The sequence below is a fragment of the Castor canadensis genome, chromosome 14 (assembly GCF_047511655.1).
Source record: "Castor canadensis chromosome 14, mCasCan1.hap1v2, whole genome shotgun sequence".
Lineage (NCBI taxonomy): Eukaryota > Metazoa > Chordata > Mammalia > Rodentia > Castoridae > Castor > Castor canadensis.
Genome location: NC_133399.1, coordinates 39,145,096 through 39,168,349, shown reverse-complemented (window position 1 = coordinate 39,168,349; position 23,254 = coordinate 39,145,096). Strand labels below are relative to the sequence as shown.

The following is a 23,254-nucleotide window of genomic DNA, read 5'->3' as shown; positions in this document are numbered from 1 at the left end:
AGGTCTGGGGATGGTCAGGGCAGGAGGAGTTGACTGTTCTGTGAGAGGTTTCATTATTCATCCATCCAGCCACCCATCCACACATCCATCTACCCACCCACCCATGCATCAATTTCCCATCCACCCACTCATCCATCCACCCACCCATCCATCCATTCACCCACCCATCCATCCATCCAGTCATCCATCCACCCACCCACCCACCCACCCATCCATCCATCCATCCCCCCAACCATCCCCCATCCACCCACCCATCCATCCCCCTACCCACCCATCTACCCATCCACCCACCCATCCATACATCCCCCACCCATCCACCCACCCATCCACCCACCCATCCATCCACCCACCCACCCATCCACCCACCCACCCATCCATCCACCCACCCACCCATCCATCCACCCACCCATCCATCCATCCACCCATCCACCCACCCACCCATCCACCCATCCATCACACCCATCCACCCACCCATCCATCCATCCACCCATCCACCCACTCATCTGTACATCCCCCATCCATCCACCCACCCATCCATCCATCCCCCAACCATCCCCCCATCCCTCCACCCACCCACCCATCTACCCATCCCCCACCCACCCATCCATCCACCCACCCACCCATCCATCCACTCATCCACCCATCCATCCACTCACCCATCCACCCACTCACCCATCCACCCACCCATACACCCACCCATCCATCCACCCATCCACCCATCCATCCACCCACCCATCCATCCATCCAACCACCCATCCACCCATCGATCCACCCACCCACCCATCCATCCACCCACCCATCCATCCATCCCCCCAACCATCCCCCCAAACCCCCACCCATCCATCCACCCACCCATCCATCCACCCATCCACCCATCCATCCACCCACCCATCCATCCATCCCCCCAACCATCCCCCCACCCCCCCACCCATCCATCCACCCACCCATCCATCCACCCACCCATCTACCCATCCCCCACCCACCCATCCATCCACCCACCCACCCATCCATCCACTCATCCACCCATCCATCCACTCACCCATCCACCCACTCACCCATCCACCCACCCATCCACCCACCCATCCATCCACCCATCCACCCACCCACCCATCCATCCATCCACCCATCCACCCACCCACCCATCCATCCATCCAACCACCCATCCACCCATCCACCCATCCACCCATCCATCCACCCACCCATCCATCCATCCCCCCAACCATCCCCCCAAACCCCCACCCATCCATCCACCCACCCATCCATCCACCCATCCACCCATCCATCCACCCACCCATCCATCCATCCACCCCTCCACCCATCCATCCACCCATCCATCCATCCATTCACCCATCCACCCACTCATCTGTACATCCCCATCCACCCACCCACCCATCCATCCATCCAACCACCCATCCACCCATCCACCCATCCACCCATCCATCCACCCACCCATCCATCCATCCCCCCAACCATCCCCCCAAACCCCCACCCATCCATCCACCCACCCATCCATCCACCCATCCATCCACCCACCCATCCATCCATCCACCCCTCCACCCATCCATCCACCCATCCATCCATCCATTCACCCATCCACCCACTCATCTGTACATCCCCCATCCATCCACCCACCCATCCATCCATCCCCCAACCATCCCCCCACCCCCCCACCCATCCATCCACCCACCCACCCATCTACCCATCCCCCACCCATCCATATATCCCCCATCCATCCACCCACCCACCCATCCATCACACCCATCCACCCACCCACCCATCCATCCATTCACCCATCCACCCACTCATCTGTACATCCCCCATCCATCCACCCACCCATCCATCCATCCCCCAACCATCCCCCCATCCCTCCACCCACCCACCCATCTACCCATCCCCCATCCACCCATCCATCCACCCACCCATCCATCCACCCACCCACCCATCCACTCATCCACCCATCCATCCACTCACCCATCCACCAACTCACCCATCCATCCATCCACCCACCCATCCACGCACCCACACATCCACCCACCCATCCACCCATACATCCACCCACCCACCCACCCATCCATCCACCCATCCACCCATCCATCCACCCATCCATCCATCCCCCCAACCATTCCCCTACCCCCCCACCCATCCATCCACCCACCCATCCATCCACCCACCCATCCATCCATCCACCCATCCATCCACCCACCCATCCATCCATCCACCCACCCATCCATCCATCCACCCATCCATCCACCCACCCATCCATCCATCCCCCCATCCCCCTATCCACCCACCCACCCATCCATCCACCCATCCACCCATCCATCCACCCATCCATCCATCCCCCCAACCATTCCCCCACCCCCCCACCCATCCATCCACCCACCCATCCACCCACCCATCCATCCACCCATCCATCCACCCACCCATCCATCCACCCACCCATCCACCCATCCATCCACCCACCCATCCATCCATCCCCCCAACCATCCCCCCACCCCCCACCCATCCATCCACCCACCCATCCACCCACCCATCCACCCACCCATCCATCCACCCACCCACTCATCCATCCACCCATCCATCCATCCACCCATCCATCCACCCACCCACCCACCCACCCATCCACCCACCCACCCACCCACCCACCCACCCATCCACCCACCCATCCACCCACCCATCCACCCACCCACCCATCCACCCATCCACCCATCCATCCACCCACCCATCCATCCACCCACCCATCCACCCATCCATCCACCCACCCATCCATCCATCCCCCCAACCATCCCCCCACCCCCCACCCATCCATCCACCCACCCATCCACCCACCCATCCACCCACCCATCCATCCACCCACCCACTCATCCATCCACCCACCCATCCATCCACCCATCCATCCACCCACCCACCCATCCACCCACCCACCCATCCACCCACCCACCCACCCACCCACCCATCCACCCACCCACCCATCCACCCATCCATCCACCCACCCACCCATCCACCCACCCACCCATCCACCCACCCACCCATCCATCCATCCACCCACCCATCCATCCACCCATCCATCCACCCACCCATCCATCCATCCACCCACCCCCCCATTCATCCACCCACCCATCCATCCACCCATCCACCCATCCATCCACCCATCCCCCCAACCATTCCCCCACCCCCCCACCCATCCATCCACCCACCCATCCACCCACCCATCCATCCACCCACCCATCCACCCATCCATCCACCCACCCATCCATCCCCCAACCATTCCCCCACCCCCCCACCCATCCATCCACCCACCCATCCACCCACCCACCCACGCACCCATACATCCACCCACCCACCCACCCATCCATCCACCCACCCACCCATCCATCCATCCATCCACCCATCCACCCACCCATCCATCCATCCACCCACCCATCCATCCACCCACCCATCCATCCATCCACCCACCCATCCATCCATCCACCCATCCATCCACCCACCCATCCATCCATCCCCCCACCCCCCCATCCATCCACCCACCCATCCATCCACCCATCCACCCATCCATCCACCCATCCATCCACCCATCCATCCACCCACCCATCCATCCACCCACCCATCCACCCATCCATCCACCCACCCATCCATCCATCCCCCCAACCATTCCCCCACCCCCCCACCCATCCATCCACCCACCCATCCACCCACCCACCCACGCACCCACACATCCACCCACCCACCCACCCATCCATCCACCCACCCACCCATCCATCCATCCATCCACCCATCCACCCACCCATCCATCCATCCACCCACCCATCCATCCACCCACCCACCCATCCATCCACCCACCCATCCACCCACCCACCCATCCATCCATCCACCCACCCATCCATCCATCCACCCATCCATCCACCCACCCATCCATCCATCCACCCACCCCCCCATTCATCCACCCACCCATCCATCCACCCATCCACCCATCCATCCACCCATCCCCCCAACCATTCCCCCACCCCCCCACCCATCCATCCACCCACCCATCCACCCACCCATCCATCCACCCACCCATCCACCCATCCACCCACCCACCCATCCATCCACCCACCCACCCATCCATCCACCCACCCATCCATCCACCCACCCATCCACCCACCCACCCATCCATCCACCCACCCATCCACCCACCCACCCATCCATCCATCCACCCATCCATATCCACCCACCCACCCATCCATATCCACCCATCCATCCATCCACCCATCCACTCATACTCATCCATCCATCCGTCTGATTGTCCATCCATCCGTCCATCCACCCATCCATCCATTGTGCCAGGGTGTATTGTGAGCACGGGGCTTAAGGTCATAAAAAACAGATCCACTGGCTGAGGCCGATGATGTCTGCACCCTGTCCCTAACTTCTTATCTACGGAGGGGTGCCAGTTCCTGATCTAACTTTAATTCACAGCTTAAATTCTTTCGAGACGCTGAATTGTTAGGATTGTCACATTAGGGCAACACCGATATGGGACACTCAAATTTGAATTTCCAATAAGCAGTGTAAGTATGCCCCAAATGTAAGTAAGGATAATTACAAACAAGTTTACCACTAACCGCAGCATAACTCCAGCCTCCAGACTACAAATCCCGGAAGCAACTGCAACATCACCTTAGCCACCGCATAGCCTAATTTTTAAAATCATTTTTTCATTCATTCACCCCCAAAGTGTATAGACCACTTACTGGGTGTCAGGCTTTGTGCTGAAGAACTTAGGGATACACAAATCAGGCAAAAGTCTGAGCCCTCATGCAGTTTAACATCTACATTCCTTGGGAATTTAAAATCCGCCCCCCCACACCTCAGTAACTACGGGGCGAGAGCGGACCACAGCCTTTTTCCTTCACTCCACTTCCAGGTCACAAGGTCATGTCCTGCCTCCAATTCTTGCCCCCTCCCCCCATGCCGAACGCAGGGTTCAAGCAAGTGCTACAGAAAAATAGCACTTTAAAGCCTCTATATTTTCCAAGTTGGAGTTTATGTGAAATTTCAGTAGCTTTAGCCAGTCTTCTATGGCTTCATTTGGGAAGTTCCAGATTGGGCCTACAACTTCCAGGGGGCTGAGCGCGCGCCAATGGGCCTACAACACCCGGGAGGCAGCGCGTCCCATAGGATTGTCCGCGGCAATGCCTGCAGGACCCTGGGCTAGCGCGGGTTGCCCGGCGCCGTGCCTGAAGGACCCCAGCGGCTGCCCATGCTGAGGTGAGTGTGCGGTAGCTGTCGCTGTCGTCCCGTCCCCGTCCGGTTCATCACCGCCGCTTTGCGCGGCCCCGCCGCTGGCCAGGATGCTGGAGGAAGCGGGCGAAGTATTGGAGAATATGCTGAAGGCGTCGTGTCTGCCGCTTGGCTTCATCGTTTTCCTGCCCGCGGTGCTGCTGCTAGTGGCGCCGCCGCTGCCCGCCGCTGACGCCGCGCACGAGTTCACGGTGTACCGCATGCAGCAGTACGACCTGCAGGGCCAGCCCTACGGTGCGTGCGCCCCGCCCCGGGCCCAGCTGTCCCTCCGAGTCCCCGGCCCGGCCGTCCACCCGTTCCCGCAGCCGGTCCTGCAGGTCCCCTTAGGCCCTCAGCTCAGCCGCCTCGTCCTCCGAACCCTCCACCTGCCCCCGTCCCCGGTCCTGCGCCGGCCTCGGGCCCGGGCCCTCCTGTGTCTTGACCGGGGCCGGGTCTGGTATTCTGGAACCTTCTGGTCCCTGGTTTGCCTTCTTCCAGCCTGAGAGTCAAGGCCTGACCTCCCTGTGAACGGGTCCCCTGCCCATGTTCTCCGGTTCTGAGCCCGTGTGTTCTGGACCGGACTGTCCTGCTGGGACCCCAGGCTCAGGGATGGTCTGAACCCGGGCCCCCAGGTCCGCAGGCGGGGAGCGATGGCTAGAGGCTCTTGATGCCGCGGCGCGGTTTACTGGCTGCCTGGTGTCTTCCTGGGGAAGGGTCTTAGCGGGTGGTCACCATTTATTCACCATTTGTACCTTTGCCTGTTCAGAAGCCACCAGCCAGGGGTGGCTGAGGGGCTGTGGCTAGTAGCCACTGCGCTGGGCAGCACAGCTCTGGAGTGCCAGAGGGTTTCCAGAACCATCCATGGTTCCAAATGCAGCTCCTGGGCCTGAGCTCTGCCCCTGCCTGCTTATATTGCCAGAGCCTTGCTGAGGGCACTGCCACCGTCCCCCCACAGCTACCCTGTCCCAGCCCTTGGGTGGTGGGATGTGGTCAGCTGGCCCGGGCACCCTGACGATGCCCAAAGGCCGCATGTGGTCGAAGCGGCCCCTTTTCCTCAGCTCCTCCCTGCAGCCTCTCTCTCTTTCCCTTCTTCTGGCCCTCTAAACCTGGCCTGGGAACCCTCCCATTCTGTGGGTGACTTGGTGGCCGCTCCCCTATGCTGTCCTTCCCGGCTCCTGATGAGAAGGCAGGAAGCCGCCTGCTCCCTCCCAAGGGCCTTCCCTTGCCCCGCCAGCCAGGACCAGGACTGTAGATTTGGCAGGTGAGCAGAGGGGCCCATGGGACAGCCACCTGTCCCTGCCCTCGTGTTTCCTGTCTGTAGCCCAGGAAGGCAAAGGTCCCATTCCTGATGCCCCAAACAGGGGCAGGGCACACACCTCTGCCACCGTGGAGGGAATGGAAAGAAGGACCAGCTTTCAAGAACCCGCACATAAGTCACTCTCCCCACCCGGACCTGGCCCCAAGTGGTCCCCCAGCTGCAGCCCACAGTGCTTTGCGGCCAGGAACTCCTTACCCAACTTCCTCCGGCCGCTGTTGAGAAATGCAGCAGGGCTGCTGAGAAGGGATGGCCCTGCAGGGCCAGAGAGGTGCTGTGGTGGGTGTGAACTGCCCAGGTTATCAGCCAGGTACAAGGTTGTGGCTGGCTTGGCCACTCCTCCTGCCAGGTGAACTCTGGCCCTCCTTAAGTCAAGAGCCTTCTCAGTGTGGTTTGTTGAGCGCGATGTGTGCGCCCTGCTGTGTTTGGAGCCTCGCTCACCTGTAGGAGGCGCCTGTGAGGTGGGAGGGTGACCCCTTAACACTCTTGAGGCCTGGCTCCCCAGCCTGTGCCTGGTGCACTGGTGAGGGGTCCTTATCAGGAGATCAGCTAGTTATGTATGACCTGTAGACCTGCTCTGGCCCCCCTCCTACAGTTGTAAATAAAGTTTTATTGGCGCACAATCGTGTGTATGCCTCTGTCTGCCTTCACACTGAGAGGGCAGACCGTGTGCCCAGTGGAGTGGAAAGATAGGCCATCTGGCCCTCGATAGAAATCGTGTGGTCCTTTGCTCCGGGCTGGTCCTGCTCTGGGGCCAGCACCACCTGTATGTGCCCTGTGCCCACCTTTGTGGCATCTACCAAGTGCCACCTCACTGTGCAAACGCAGGCCAGAAGAACTGGTGCTGTAGATGACAGAGCCATCCATGGAGGGCTCTGTCCACACTGGCTGGGCAAGCTGTGCAACCCTGGCAAGCACTGTCTTGGTAGGGTAGGACCCCCTTCCACTGCCCCAAACGGGCACATCCAGTGTTGCTCCCATGGGCCCCACAGGGGCAGGTATGAGAGGGGGAACAGGGCTCAGCCTGGGCAGGTCTTCATCCTGAAGTGGGGGGCACTGACCTTCAGGACTCTGGGGGTTGCTGGCACTCGACCCGTGCCAGCTGGCATGCTTGGGGCCTTGGACCCTCTGGCCTCAATTCCCCTCAGGACTGTGGGTTCCGAGTCCTGCCCTGCTGTAGTTTGGCTTTCGAGAGGCACACAGTACCCTCAGTAAGGGGCCTTGGAGGAAGCAGTCAGTGGCCTCTGAACTGCCCCCGGGAGGCCAAGGGCTCTTGGGGGCAGGCGAATCGAGGAGGGGCATCTCCAGTACTCCAGGGACATCCTCAGGTCTTTGCTGTCTTTTCCTGTGGAGCAAGATTCTGAGGGAGGGGAGCAGAGGCCACAGAGCCCAAGCCTGCTGTACCTGGGCCAGGCCTCACAGCTGGCTCTCAGCTGCTGCCCTTCCTACCTGAGGCAGGTATCCCTTCCAGATCCTGCTTGTCCCCTCCCTGAGCGGCCCATCTGGATGGCTTTTGGGCCAGGCCCTCTGCCTGCTGCCTTCCAGACAGCCGGTTTGGTTCCTGGAGCACAGAGACGGATATGTGCTCCTGGCCCCAAGCCTGGGCTCCAGGCAACAGTGGGCTGAACGCAGGTTGTCACTTCTCCCAGAAGCTCCTGTGGCCCCATCCTCAGGACACAGAGCTAGCTCTCTGCACCCTTATTCCTTAGTGCTTCTTTTGGGGGTCTCAAGGTGGTGGTCTCCAGTGCCACATTTGGCACTGCTTTGGACCTCTGGTTGGTTTTGTGCATTTGATGTGTGCAGTGTTTGAAACACTGAAAACTGTCTTTGCCTTGGATATCTGGGTGGTTTTACAGAAGTATGACGGGCTTTGGCTACCTGGTGTGGCCATCTGGGCCACATCCCAGCCAAGTGCTGGCCCTGTAGTGGCCTGTGCTCTCCAGGGTTGTAACTCCGGGTCCTAGACCTGTGTGCAGGGTTGCCGTCTTGGGCGTACCCTGTGACCCATGTGTGTGTGAGTTCAGCCATTTATGCAGTGCCTGCTGTGTATCCTGCCCCACAGACAAGCGAGGGGTTCTGGAGCTCGGGAGACTGGGTCTTGGAGACAGTGGTCCTAGTGGGTCCTTGAGGCGCAGCATTTAGTGAAAGCCTCCTGCCTCTGCTGACACTTATGTCCATGGCAGGTGTGTTCTGAGTCTGTGTCTAGAAAAGCTCAAGCTGATTTGTTATTCCTAAAGAGCCAGGCTGTTTCCCCAGGCCCCATTTCCCACCAGTCCGTGGGGACAGGTGGCCCTTGAGAGTCTGTACCTGTGTCCCTCTGCAGTGATATGGACACAGTACCGCGTGGTGTTTTCTGGATGCCTTCCCCTGGCCAAGTGTTTCCAAATGAATCTCCAGGCAGCCAGTGGTGCCTGCAGTGTCTGAGGGCAACCAGTCCTAGAGGGGACAGCTTTCTGGTCCCCTCCAGCCATCAGTGCCCAGGTGGGGACTTGGGTCACCACAGAGCTGGGGGCTGGCCTGTCTGAGAGAAAATGTGGGTGTTGCTGTCTCTCAGACTTCCCCAGTTCTTTCTAGGCTCTCAGAAAAGACATGGGGGATGGCACTGGGTATAGGGCAGGGCTGCTACCTTGTTTCCAGGGCACCTGTCTGGGGACACGTGTGGCTGTGAGAGCTGGGGAGCTCCTGGCATGGTGGGTGGAGGTCAGGGACACTGCTCCGCACCTATAGAACCCACAGTGCCCAGGGGAGCTCCTAGTCATCAGTGGCCTTTCTAGGGAACATCAGAGGTTCCTTCCTTGGTCTAGCTGGTTGGTGTTTGTTGAGAGCTGGTGACCATGCTGGGGAAGTGTTGCTATGAGCAAGTCCTCTGTCCCCAGGGGCCCCGTGGCTGGAGAAGTTGGTAGTGAAGCAGCGCCTGGGGTCAGGAAAGGGAGGGAAGGAGGTGTCAGGAGTAGATAGCCGAGGTAGGAGGGGCTCAGCGAGCAGCTCAGGTTTGTCCCTGAGGGTGCTGGAGTCCTCATTTCCTAACATCCTCGGTGTGGGTAAACCAGGGTCTGGGAATGAGTTTCAGGGCTGTGCCCACAGACCCTGAACCCTCTAGAACAAGGGCCCAACAGCCCAGGGCCCAGGCCTGGTCCACCGTCTTCACTAGCGCTGCTCTCTGGGCGCCGGGCACCGAGGGTTCTCCTAGGGAGGGGCCCTGGCTTCCAGTAGCATCTCAGGTCTGACTCACCAGTGCGTGGGGTGCCTGTGATGGGACAGGGCTGTGGGGACCCTGGGAGGGTCTGACTTGGTCTCCCTGCAGGACTGGGGCGGGAACAGGAGGTGACCATCCCTGTTCCACAGGCACGAGGAATGCGGTGCTCAACACGGAGGCGCGCACGGTGGACGCGGACGTGCTGAGCCGCCGCTGCGTGCTCATGCGGCTGGTGGACTTCTCCTATGAGCAGTACCAGAAGGCCCTGCGGCAGTCAGCGGGCGCCGTGGTCATCATCCTGCCGCGGGCCATGGCTGCTGTGCCCCAGGACGTTGTCCGGGTGAGCCACCCCCTCCCCAACAGGCTCAGCTCCCCCAGATGTGAAGTCAGCTGGTGACCTTGGGCAGGTTACTTCGCCTCTCTGAGCCCTTCGGAGGTGGGGTGTTTATTCCTTCATCGTTGACTCTGTCTGAGGGTGATTCGATATCCGGGGGCACTGACCAATGTCTGGTAGCATTCAGGGAGGGGAGCTCCTGGCGTAGAGTGGGTGGGGGCTGGGGTGCTGCTCAGCACCCTGCAGGACCCAGGACCCCCCAAAGAAAACGACCCAGCTTGGTGTCCACAGTACCAAGTCCCCTGCTTTCAGTGCGGAGGACCTGCTGGGACCCACAGGAAATCCCATGTGAGGGGCTGCCCTCTCCCTCCCCCTGAACGTGGTCTCCCGCAGCAATTCATGGAGATGGAGCCTGAGATGCTGGCCATGGAGACTGTGGTCCCCGTGTACTTTGCCGTGGAGGATGAGGCTCTGCTGTCCATCTACGAGCAGACCCAGGCTGCTTCCACCTCTCGGGGCTCTGCCTCTGCTGCCGAAGGTGCGTTCCAGTCTCTGGACAGGTGTGGGTGATTCCCTGGGCTTTCCTGGCCACTGGGCCGGGACCCTGGTAGTTCTGACCTGTGTCTCCACCCAAGTTCTGCAGGGAGATAGGTCCCACTCAGACCCTCGGGGCAACGACTGGGGTCTGGACCCTGGGCTCTGCACTTGGGCAGCCTCTGGTCCTGCACAGGGTGTCTGGAGCCCGGCTTACAGGGTGGCCAGCTCTGCTCCCTGTATGGTTTAGGGAAAATGTGGTATCCATTTGTTTCTGTCCTTCAGCTGATCTGCACAGGCTGGTTGGGCTCCGCAGTGTCCACAGAGGGAAGGAGCAGCCCATCTCCTGCACCTCGGGCACCGTAGTTTGCCCTGTCTAGGAGGAAACGGGATGTGGGCTGCCGTTTGGAGACAGACACCAGGAATGGTCAGAGACATGGACCTGCCAGAGGCCACTGTCAGCTGTCAAATAGGAATGAAAAGAAGCCAGCTGGGCACTGGTGGCTCACATCTGTAATCCTAGCTACTTAGGAGGCAGAGATCAGGAGTATCGTGGTTCAAAGCCAGTCCAGGCAAATAATTCACAAGACCCTATCTTGAAAAAACCCATCACATAACAGGGCTGGTGGAGTGACTCAAGGTGTAGGTCCTGAGTTCAGACCCTAGCACTGCAAAAAAAAAAAAAAAAAGGAAGCTAGTCTATGCTGGTGGCTCATGCCTGTAATACTAGCTACTCAGGAGTGACTCAAGTGGTCGGCCTGCCTAGCAAGCCTGGGGCCCTGAGTCAAGCCCCAGTATTGCAAAAAAAAGAAAAAGAAAAAGAGGCTAGGGTCTGGGTATGGCTCCAAGCAGGTGCAAGGTCTGGGTTCATATGCAGCATCACACACAAAGCTGCTAATATGCTCCAGACCCTAAAGTGTGGAAGGCAGGCTGGGTTGCTGGCCGCTGCTGCTCTGATTCCTTGGGAAGCAGGTTTGTAACAGGTGGAGACTGTAGAAAAAGGTCCCTCCTCTCAGTTAGGTCTGGTGCACACTGGCCTGTGGGCACCTGTTTTGTAAATAAAGTTTTGCTGGCTCACACCGTCCACTTAGGCATTGCCCGTGGCCTGCCTTCCATCCACAAAACTGAAAGTGTTAACCTCTCCAGTGTCTAGTTTCCCACCCCAGTCTCCAAGAACATCTGGACAGTGCCCACTTTTACAGCGAGTATTTGGAAATGCCTAAACATACAGATCGAGAAAGAGAGCAAAACCATCCTTCGTGGAGTATTACACAGCTGTTAGAAACGATGTGTAGTTAGGACTTTTGTAGGCATGGGCAGTTGTTTGCTTTATATTGGTTTGTAGAAAAGGGCAGGATGGAAAACCAACATAACTAATCTCAGCTCAGTAGCTTTTTATTTTGAAATATGCTGACACTCAAAAGGAGTTGCAGAAATGCTACAGTGAGTTCCTGGGTAGTGATAACAGTTTATGCATCCACAGCAATTCAACCATTGGTCGTGGGGGTGGATCCCAGGGCATGGCATATGCTAGGCAGGCACTCCCCACTGAGCTGCACTACAGCCCTTGATGGTGTTGTATTAAAGCATGGAGAACAAAAGTGCAGACTTAGTTTGAGGGCAGCGCTGGCCAGGCTGGAGGGGAAGTGGCCAGGGTCAAGCAACAGGATGGTGCTGAGGGAGATTGCCTGGCAGACAGTAGGGGAAGGGATTTGTGTCCTAAGAGGACCATCCTGGCACGTATACCTGCATGCCCAGAGCCTGCAGTGTTGGTCTGGAAGCTCTGGTGACCCGTCCCTCTCCTACCCTCAGTGCTGCTGCACACGGCCACTGCCAACGGCTTTCAGATGGTCACCAGCGGAGTGCAGAGCAAGGCTGTCAGTGACTGGCTGATCACCAGCGTGGAGGTGAGTGCCTGGAGCCCCACCTGACCCTCCTGCCTCCATGAGCTTGGGGCCTAGCTGCCCTTCCTCCCCTGGACAGTATCAAGTCACCTCACCACTCAGTGCCCACTAGAGGGAGTCACTGACAGGGAAACAGGTGGAGTCCTCTGTCACCCACCCCACTGACAAAGCCCCAAGTCCTCACCGTGACCAAAAAGCCACTCTGTGGCCCCTGCTAGCCCTCCACATGCCATGCTGCCACCCAGTCCCACCCCAGGGCCTTTGTTCTGGCTGGCTCCTCCTTCCAGGAAATACTATTTAAGTCCCTATGGTAGGCAGGAGGCAGCAGTGAGGGAGATGCTGTCCACCCCTCCAAAAACTGAGGGTGGTTAGCATGCACCAAGGGTGAATGCAGCCAGCCTGCAGGGAGCTCAGGGATGGCCAGCTGTGGTGGAAATCCATGCTGAGGCCTGCAGCCCAGCAGATTGGCCAGGACATGGTGGACTGGGCCGCCGCATAGAGGGCTGGCGAGTCTGGGCTGTACAGGCCCTGTGGAGGGTGTGGGAAGCCGCCATGCATTGAAGTAACAGTGAGGAGAAGATGGCGGGTTGAAAATGAAACGGGCCATTCCGCTGTGAGCTGCACAGAAGCGTGTGGTGATCCAAGCAGTACAGACAACCCTGCTGGCCAGTTGCCCTTGCTGCCCCGCTCCAAGCCAGGCCCAGCTGCACTTTGTCTGACATACAGGGTGGCAGCAGAGCGGCCCCAGGGCCTGTGCAGCCACCTCACCATTGGCTTCTAGAAGCTTCTCTGTTGCTCACTGGGAGCCAGGGACAGGTTGGAGCCAGAAGCTGTGGTCCTGCATCCCTGCATCCCCCGAGTCCCCACGCTCTCCCACCTTTTGTCGATGTTCAGGTTGGGCCATGTTATAGGAGGAAGCTGTGGCCCCTCCCTCCATCCATGTTGGTTCCCAGGCCTGGCCCTCTGCAGCAGCTTACTGCGCTTGGTGGCCTGGTTGTGGCCTGTGCTAGCTGGTGGGATCTTGGACGTGAGATGTGGCTGTGGATGTTCAGGCTGGGGGACAGAGGGGACTGTGACCTGGGGAAACAGGGGAAGGTGGGCTGTGCTGTGTGCTGATCCTGTGGTGGGGCCTGGCCTGAGATCTGGGCTCCAGGGAGGAGCAGAGACTGTGGGACTGACTGAGTGCCTGTGCCGTTTGTGGTGAGTCCAGCACTGGTTTATCCCCCCCAAGTCCTGCGGCCTGCTGTGTCATCATAGCGTGGTGGTGAGACCCAGGAGCCTCAGGCTTTTGTCATTTGAGTTCCTGAAACAGTGCTGTCTCCATGGGTGTCAGCTCTGAGCTCCTCTTTCGATGGCCTTGACTCCAGCTGGAGTATGTCTTGCTGGCCAGACCAGAGCTCAGCCAAATGTGGCCATGGCTACTGCAACCTCTGCTTGCTTCTGTAAAGTCTTATTAACGCAGCCACACCCACAATGCTTGTCCTCTATGGTGACTTTCCCGAGTAGTTGGAACAGAGCTCTCTAGTCCTCAAAGCTGAGAGTTGGCAGCCTGGGCAGGGTGGAGCAGAGGGAGGAGGCAGTACGGGGCCCTGGGGATGGGGCCTGCCTTTTCTGTTGGAAAGCTTGTCTCCTGCCCTCTTACCTGGCTCCTCCTCACCTGGGAGTTCCCTCAGGCTCCCAGAATCCAGCTGTCTCCTGTGGGACGAGGGCCGCAGAAGGTGTGGGAGAAGGCCACTCACAGCTGTCTCCACAGGGGCGGCTAACGGGGCTGGGCGGAGAGGACCTCCCCACCATCGTCATTGTGGCCCACTACGACGCCTTCGGGGTGGCCCCTGTAAGTATGTGCTTCCTGGCCCACTCCCACAGTTCTTCACAGCATCTGGAAAGGAAATCAGCTGCAGGGCGATGGGGAGTGGCCGGCAGATGGCGCCAGTGTGCGGTGGCTGCCATAATGGTGACAGGAGTGAGCATCCCAACCGCCAGGTCAAGTCCAGTTCTGAGGACACTGAGCAGCAGAATCAGAGGAAAACCTGGCAGGCAGCATAGAATTATGCCTCCAGGCCCTCATTCTCATGCACTCTTTAGACAGTTTTGTTCTAACACCTCTGTGACAGTGTAAGAATTTAGTTTATATGATATAAAACTCACTCTTTACCAGGTACCTGTAATCTTAGCTACTTGGGAGACTGAGATTAGGAGCACTGGGGTTCAAAGCCAGCTCAGGCAAATAGTTCGGGAGACCCCATCTCCAAACTACCAGGACAAAATGGACTGGAGGAGTGGCTCCAGTGACAGAAAGAAAAAAAATCTTACCCTTTAAAGTGTGCAATTCAGTAGTTTTTAGGCATAATTTTTTTTTTTTTCGTTTTGCAGTGCTGGGGATAAACCCAGGGTCTTGCACATGCTAGGGAAGTGTTCACCATTGAGCAACAGCCCAGGCCTTGGTGTTTTCTGAGATGGGGTCTGACTGTGTTGCCCAGGCTAGCTTGGAACTCGTGATCCTCCTGCCTTAGCCTCCTGAATGCTGGGATCACAGGTGGCCATCACCTTCAAACACAGTTTCATAGGGCTTCAAACCTAGTTTTTAAGCATATGCACAGAATTGTGTAGCCATCACCTCTTTCGGGTTCCAGAACATTCCATCACTACAAGGAAGCCCTGACCCCATAAGCAGTCATCCCGTCCTCCTCCCAGCCCCTGGCCTCCACAGTTCCACTTCCCGTCTGCGGATTTGCCTGTTGTGGACGTTTCATTGGGTTCTCTCACCAAATGCAATGTCACCCTAATGAATTTTGATGCCACCACTACTATTTGTACACTGTGATCTTGGGATGGTCCCGAGTCATCACAGTGCTCCAGTATTTCTTCCTCTCTCTAAGAAACATTAGTTGGAGGGCCGGGTTGTCAGACTGGGCCTCCCACAAGACGTGGGAGGAATCTCAGGCCTCCATACTGGGACGAAGTCAGCAGGGGTATGAGTAGGTGGGGAGTGAGCCAGCCACACATTAGACATGGAACAGAAGCAAGATTGATGGGGGACAGTTTCGAGTTGGCTGTTAACGGACCTCGAGGTGGTGGGTGTGGGTGGTGGAAGCCTGGCAGCCCTAGCTGGGGTGACTGACCCATCTTGTCTCTCTCTCCCCCTCCCCCCAACAGTGGCTGTCACTTGGTGCGGACTCCAACGGGAGTGGCATCTCTGTGCTGCTGGAGCTAGCCCGCCTTTTCTCCCGGTTGTACACCTACAAGCGCACGCATGCTGCGTGAGTGTTGCTGACTGTGCCATGCACAGGCTGAGGGTTGTGGGCGTGTAGTGCTTCAACCCCACACAGGAGGCCCTACTGCTGTCAGTCACAGGGACCAGAAGGGAAGCTGTCAGTGCAAGGAACAGAACTAGCTAAAAGGTTACAGAACTATGGCCCTGCACTGGGCCCTGAAAGCTTGGCCAGGAGTCATTCTTGGGGGGTGTCCTGGCATTGCAGGTTCTGAGCAGTGTCCCTGGTCTCTGCCAATCTAGGCTAGGAGCTCCCTGAGCTGTGACAGCCACACATGGCTGCAGACATGGCCCAGCACCCTCTGGGGACAGGCTTGCCCTAGCGTGAGCTGGTTTAAGCGAAGACAGCTCTGACGCTCTGCGCAGATACCATGACCCTAGGCACTGGCCAGCAGCTATGAGAGGTCAGGGACACGGTGTCTGAAATTTTTCTCAACCTCATCACTGTCACAAAGTGACTGTCATGTGCATGTCTTTAGTTCAGAAGGGATAAAGATGGGGCTAAGGGAGGACATTCTTTTTTTGGTTTTGTTCTTGTTCTTGTTTTTTTTTTTTTTGCAGTACTGGGACTTGAACTCAGGGACTTCACCTTGAGCCACTGCACCAGCCCTTTTTTGTGATGGGTTTTTCAAGATAGGCTCTTGTGAACTATTTGCCATGGCTGGCTTTGAACCACGATCCTCATGAGCCACCAGTGCTTGGCCGAGGACATCCTTCTTAATAAGGAGCCTGAGGCTGACATCTTTACCCCCGCCCCACCCGCCACTTCACCCTCAGCCAGCATCAGTGGGCTTGCCTGGATTAGCTGACTTGTGGACAACCAGGGGACAGCTAGGAATGACTTGGGCTCAGCCGGCTGCTACTGTTCTAACCTGGTCACAGTACGCAGGTGGTGAAGGGCCAGACTGAGCAAACTGAAGTATGGGGCAGGGAGTGTCCGCAGTTGTCCTTGCTCTGTGGGGCCAGGTTGTTCCAACCCCAGTATTAGAGCCTGTGCAGCCCCCCATGGACTTCACCACTAAGTAACTCTGAGCCTGTGATCCTGTGTCATTGTCCTGCCATGTCATTCAAGGAAGGGGCTGCCATGCTCAGCAACAGACCATTTTTCTTGAGTGGTTTCAGCCCAAGGTCGGTTTCAGCCTGTGGGGCAGGAGGCAGACATGGCCTTATCAGGAGTGCTTCCCCGCAGGTTTGGGACACACTTGGTTTACAAGGCCCCTGCAGTCTTCTGAAATCCCAGTTTCATGGTCCCCACGGACCAGATACCAAGGACTGCAGGTGTTTCTGACTTGTGGCCATGTAACCCCAGTGTCTGTCTCTGTCCTCACATGGCTGTATCTCTGTGTAGCCTCCCCCACTCCAGAATGGGTGATAGCAGCAAAGTCCCTTTTTCTAAGGCAGGCCATTTGTGAGGCTCCAGCAGGTCATGAATTTCATCCTGCAGTGAGTGCAGGAGTGCTGAGTGAGAGGAGGGCAGATTTGGTCCTCCAGGCAGGACCAGATCTCATGGGTGTCTGTCACTGCAGCTGGTCACCATAGAAGCGCACAGGGGCTATTAGAGTGGACGGAGTCCCTCCTGGCTCCTCTGACCTCAGTCCTATGTCAGAGGAAGCTGTGCTGAGCCCTATGGCTATTCATAAGGACAGTCCCATCCTGGCCTGTGTCAGCATCCTGCTCTGTCCACCTGCTTTCTCCTGATGTTCAGAGCTTAGAAGGCAGTAGAGCAAGGGCCTTACCTGGGATAGCCCTGCCCCAGAGACCCTATGCAGCATCTGGGGACATGTGTGGCTATCACAAAAGGGGAGTATGGAGTGGGTAAAGGCCAGGGACACTGCTCAGTGCCCAGATGCCCCAAAGAGGAGTACTCACCCCATGTGCACAGTGCCCAGGGGAGCTAGTCCCGGAAGAGTTTCTGGAGGTACCTCCGGGCCTATTGTACTCTTCCTTGGGACCCACAAGCTGGCACCTGTCCCTCCTCCACCCCAGGACCTTTCCTGTCCAAGCTGACACCCTGGTCCGCCCCCAGGTACAACCTGCTGTTCTTTGCCTCAGGAGGGGGCAAGTTTAACTACCAGGGCACCAAGCGCTGGCTGGAGGACAACCTGGACCACACAGGTGAGAGCATTGTGTGCTGGGGCGGGGGGCGGGGGAGCCTCCTGCTCCTGCCGCCCCTGAGCCCTCCACGGCCCACAGACTCCAGCCTGCTTCAGGACAACGTGGCCTTCGTCCTGTGCCTGGACACTGTGGGCCGGGGCAGCCAGCTGCACCTGCACGTGTCTAAGCCACCACGGGAGGGGACGCTGCAGCATGCCTTCCTGCGGGAGCTTGAAACGGTGGGTGCTGGGGCCCCAGGCAGTGCTCACCTTGCACTCAGGTTGGGCCACAAGGGTGTCCTGCCTGGGAGTAGCCCCTCAAGTCCCCCTGGCCTAGTAGCTAGCAAGTCCTGTGCACACAGGGTGTGGAGCGAGCCTCAGGTCATCCCCGCTTCCCACGCCCAGAACTTGAGTGTGGAGACGGCCAGGGTTGAGCCAAGCAGCAGCTAGCTCCTGAGACCCCAGTGGCTCCTCCCCACCCTGACTTGCCTGGGCTGCAGGTGGCCACCCACCAGTTCCCCGAGGTGCGGTTCTCTATGGTGCACAAGAAGATCAACCTGGCTGATGACGTGCTGGCGTGGGAACACGAGCGCTTCGCCATCCGCCGGCTGCCCGCTTTCACCCTTTCCCACCTGGAGAGCCACAGGGATGGCCAGCGGAACAGTATCATGGATGTTCGGTGAGTGCCACCTTCCAGAACCTTCTTGGGGGGGTGGGGTAGCTTCCTTCTCAAGTCTTCCTTTCTGTCAAGCAGAAAGACAGCCAGTGCTGGGCCCCTTTACCTTATGCCCCCGCAGGCCTCCTGAACCCTAGCTTCCCCTATGTCCCACCCATGTCCCTACTGGAGGCATAGGAAGAAGGAGGCACAAATGAGGCTTAGCACACACAAGTGGGTCCTCTATCCCTCTGGAGACCATAGTCCAAGAGCCCAGTCTTCAGACTGTCCTCCCTCTGAGACCTGGGTGGGGGGGGGGATTCCTTCCTCCTTCTCTGAGCATCTGCGGCTCCAGGCGTTTCTAGGCTGTGACCGTGTCACCCCAGCCTCTGTTTTGTGTTACACGATTCATCTGTGTCTTCTCACAAGGATCCTATCCACTTAATTTAGGGCCCAGTCTCCTCCAGCCTGACCTCATCTTAACTCATCCCATCTGCAAAGATTCTGTTTCCAAGTAAAGTCTGTCTGAGGGGGTCCAGGTGGACATGAGTTTTGGGGCGCATGGTTTGCCCCAGTGTGGAGGAGCTACCCTGGGAGAGGCGCCACCATCTCCCACTTTCCAGATGAGAAGCCCAGGTTCCAGGGCTGGGCATCCCCTGAAGCCCTGAGCCCCACGGGAGCCACCTGCTTGCCTGGATGCTCCTTGCCTGGTGAGCACTCACCTTGGGTTCCGGGGTCACCCTTCCCGCTGCAGGTCCCGGGTGGACTCCAAGACCCTGACACGCAACACAAGGATCATTGCAGAGGCGCTGACGCGGGTCATCTACAACCTCACGGAGAAGGTGAGGCCCCTCCTGCCCACCCCCCTCACCCCAGGCCAAACCTGCCCCTGCCCCTGCCACTGCCAGACTCAGTCTGTGTCCCTCTGTCTCTCCGCAGGGGACACCCCCAGACATGCCAGTGTTCACAGAGCAGATGGTAAGGGGAGGTCCAGGCAGGGGTCTGGGACTGTGGACACACACCATGGTCTGGGCGGTGACCAAGCTGCCTACAGCAGGTGCAGCAGGAGCAGCTGGACTCCGTGATGGACTGGCTCACCAATCAGCCTCGCGCCGCACAACTGCTGGACAAGGACGGCACGTTCCTGAGCACCCTCGAGCACTTCCTGGGCCGCTACCTGAAGGACGTGCGGCAGCACCATGTGAAGGCTGACAAGCGGTGAGCCCTGTGGCCGCCCTGCTGTCTCCACGGCTCTGCTGAACATCCTGGAGCCTTCTGTCCCCACCCCAGGCAGGGCAGGAGGAAATACAAAACAGAGTGAAGGACACAGGGTGCCTTGTGAGCCTTCGGTATTGGGCCTCAGCAGAAGTGTATTCGCATGTCTGGTGCCAAGAGTTTACCTAGAAAGGGTAACTGACATCGGTGCTCAGTGTTTCATCTGGCCGCCTGCACCCCACCCCCTGCCCGGCAGTTCTCTCACTGTGGGCCTCCAGCAACCTAGGAGCCCTGGGTTTTGTTTTTTTGTGCTCAGGGCTCCTGTGCTCCTCCCAAGTGGGTGGAGCCACAGCTCAGGGCCTTGCAGTAGGAGAGGCAGGAAGTAGCTCCAGATGGCTTTGTTCCCCTTCCTGCTCACCTCCTTCCTGCCTGCCTGTGGGTCCTCACAGCTTGTGTGGAGATGGGTCCTGCACAGGAGAGGGTACCAAGGCTCAGAATGGACCCCCAGCTATGGAGCCATGATCACCCCCCTCACCAGAAATGTTTCGCAGACCAGTGAAGGTTCTGGTCACTCTGTTGTAGTTTTAGAGAGCTTGTTTCAATACCCACAAATGTAGAAGGGAGCATGTCTTCAGAGTGAACATTGTCACTGTTGCACAGTTGGGCTGGCAGCCGGGTGGGCCAGTGTCTGCTACTGTATCTGGTCGGTAGTGGTCTCTGAGAAGGAGCTGAGGATAGGATGTGGCCTGGGCCAGGCTGGCTGTGGGGTGAGTGAGCCACTGAGCAAGTGGTGTCTCCCCAGGGACCCTGAGTTTGTCTTCTATGACCAGCTGAAGCAGGTGATGAATGCGTACAGGTGAGTGGTGATCAGCGAGTGCCCTGTGTCCACAAGTGAGCCAGGGGACCATGATCCATGAGGGCATCCAGGGAGCTGGCTGCACTGGCACATCCTCTGCTCATTCTACTCACACGACCATGCTCCAGGGTCAAGCCGGCCATCTTCGACCTGCTGCTGGCTGTCTGCATTGGTGCCTACCTTGGGATGGCCTACACAGCAGTCCAGGTGAGCTGGTGGGCACCCTGGGGACTGGTAGGGTTGACCTGCAACTGGGCCTACAGGTGGCCCCGACCTCACCCCACACGCCACCCATCTATCCACAGCACTTTGACCTCCTCTACAAGACAGTCCAGAGGCTCCTGCTGAAGGCCAAGGCGCAGTGAGCAATGCCTGCCGCCCGCAGGACAACGCCATGCCCTGTGGCGGGGACGCTGAATTACAGAGGTTTTCCAAGCTGTGCTCTAGGACTTGGGGAGTCTGTCTTTGTTCTTTTCCTTAAGCTTCCGTGAAGAAGAGCCTGGTAGGGCCCAGGGCCAGACTGCTGCAGGTGAGCCCTGCTCTGGTTCCACCTGCGGCTCCAGGCCCTTGTGCTCTGCTCTGTGTCCAAGCACGGCCCCATGCAGACCGTAGGCTTTGGACATCTTAATGGGCAGTCTGTCTTTCCAGATCCCAATCTGCCCTGGGGACATGGGCGGGGTTATTTAATCTCCTCTTTCTCTGACCTACCAGGGTCAGTGTATCCTCTGGGTCTCCAGATTCTGCTCTGTCCCATGAGCCGTCCCCTTCCTAGGCATCTGCTCAGATGTGGCCCAAGTGACCATCTCCCTAGAGGCTGTGGTGCTGCCTGTCTCTTCCTGATCCCTCAGGTCTGTCAACCAGGCTTGTTGTCACTGAGCCTCAGCTCTGGTGGCCTGGGGTCCCTCCCCTCCTGCCCTATCCTGCTTCCCGCTGTGCCCACCAGCTTCCCCATCCTGAGCCTGCTGAGCCCACCCCCTTCACCCGGCTCCTGCTCCTCTTCTCCCCAGGCTGCTTTCCCTCTGCTGTGGGGCCTCAGCCGCTTGGCCCCACCTGAACCTGAGCCACTCCAGTGTTTCCAGCCCACTGTCCCCTTGCCCTTAAAGCTGCCCAGATGCCTGTCCTCCAGGCCATGTGCTAGAAGGACAGAGGGCACGAGGGGCCCTAGATCCCCTGCCTGCCCCCTGCTGGGGCTCCCTGGGCCTCAGTTGCCTCATCTGTAGGAGAAGATGAACTCCGGTCTGAGCCAGCCCCTCCCATGTCCCAGAAGGGATATCCAGGTTGGGGGTCCTGAGAGTGGTAATACAGCAGGGCCCATTCCTCAGGCCCCAGTGCCACCCCTCTCTTGGTTTGGGCCTGGCATTAGCCAAGCCCTTACCCCCATACACTGGGTCCTACAGGGGTCCCATCGTTTGGAAGGGGAGAGGTGGGGGGCTTTGGCTCCAGAATTGACCTCAGGGAGACCATGGCGAATCAATTCCTTAGCAATATAACCAAGTGTTCCTGGGAGGCCCTGGTGAGGGACGGCGAGTACCCGGTACCTGCTGAGGCCTCAGCTTGCGGGGAGGCCCAGACCCCATCCATCTGCAGTCCGGGGCTGCTTCTACACCAGGCACAGCCATGGCCACCAGACTGGGCCTGTTTCCCAGGATGAGTGGAGCAGGCCCTCCAGACCCCAGGCCAGGCCCGGAGCTCCCGCTGCTGCAGACTTTACCGAAGGCGGAGTTGTCCGGCCTACCTGCCTCCGCACACTTGTCCCCTACAGCTGACCCTGGACTGAGGCCAGCGCTTCCCGTCACAGGGAAGGACTTAGGGCACTTGGGTGCCCGCAGCTGCTAGCATCCTAGCCGCTGGGCCAGTGTTCCCCAGCAAGCCTCCTTCCCTGGCAGGTCGGGTGGATGGGCCGCCCTGGGCTGGCTGGTAGGGGACATAGTTGCCCATCAGAAATTAAAGCCATATTGAATGATGTGTTGGTTCCCTGCTTCTCTAGGGGCTGAGAATTTGGTCATGCCCACGTTTAAGGTGACTTGGGGTCCCCCAGAGGGGAAATGGGAAGGGGCTCGGGGGGCCTTGTCCCCAGCTCACACTGTGCAGATGGGACGGGAGCTCAGGAGGCATTATGGGGCAGTGTGCTGTGCACTGTTCCAGGGACTGGGGGCCTGAAGCCATGTGCGTCCCTCAGCCCCTGAGGCTACTGTGAGATCCCGGTCTGCAGGGCTGGCTGCTCTGAGACCATGGAGGTCCTCCTGTCCTCTCCCTGCATCTGGGCTCCAGTTGTCCCTAGACTGTGGCCACCTCACTCATCTCTGCCTCTGCCATCCCATGCTGCCTTCTCTGTCCCTTAAAAATGGACACACACACCCCTCCATTACAATCTCACCCTGACAGTATGACTATGATAACTAACTTCCAAATAGGGCCACATACAGCCTCCAGGTGAACATGAACTTTGGGGGATTACAACTGCACAAAGGCCGCACCCACTCTGACCTACCCTGAGACTGCCACCGGTCCCTAGTGCATTTATGGCAGTGCAGCCTTTTGTGTAGGGTCCAGGGGGTGCATTAGGATCTGGAGGCTACCTTGGTCGTCCCCTTTTACCCCTGCAGCTCTGCTGTCACC

The 23,254-nt window shown here is 58.6% G+C and overlaps 1 protein-coding gene across 2 annotated transcripts; it reads left to right on the top strand.

Annotated features, from left to right (window-relative positions):
- The first annotated feature begins 5,209 nt into the window (after positions 1-5,209).
- Ncln (nicalin) lies at positions 5,210-22,598 on the top strand. Of its 2 annotated transcripts, none has more exons than XM_074054310.1 (15): positions 5,210-5,517; positions 9,923-10,113; positions 10,501-10,645; positions 12,454-12,548; positions 14,299-14,379; positions 15,702-15,805; positions 17,843-17,931; positions 18,010-18,149; positions 18,410-18,588; positions 19,319-19,406; positions 19,504-19,542; positions 19,622-19,782; positions 20,582-20,635; positions 20,764-20,842; positions 20,941-22,598. In XM_074054310.1, exons 1-15 carry the CDS (start codon positions 5,334-5,336, stop codon positions 20,998-21,000), a joined length of 1,689 nt encoding a protein of 562 aa, XP_073910411.1. In that variant the 5' UTR covers positions 5,210-5,333; the 3' UTR covers positions 21,001-22,598. The 2 variants fall into 2 exon arrangements, with proteins under 2 accessions (XP_073910411.1, XP_020026357.1); XM_020170768.2 differs by having other exon boundaries at positions 5,211-5,517; positions 19,619-19,782.
- Positions 22,599-23,254: the final 656 nt, after the last annotated feature.

What these genes read in the sequence shown, in the direction of transcription:
- Ncln (XM_020170768.2), top strand. Translation starts at nt 5,334, where the DNA reads ATGCTGGAGGAAGCGGGCGAAGTATTGGAGAATATGCTGAAGGCGTCG. An exon ending in CTCTGCCTCTGCTGCCGAAG is followed by an intron (nt 10,646 to 12,453) that starts GTGCGTTCCAGT and finishes TCCTACCCTCAG; the next exon opens with TGCTGCTGCACACGGCCACT. An exon ending in TCTACAACCTCACGGAGAAG is followed by an intron (nt 19,407 to 19,503) that starts GTGAGGCCCCTC and finishes GTCTCTCCGCAG; the next exon opens with GGGACACCCCCAGACATGCC.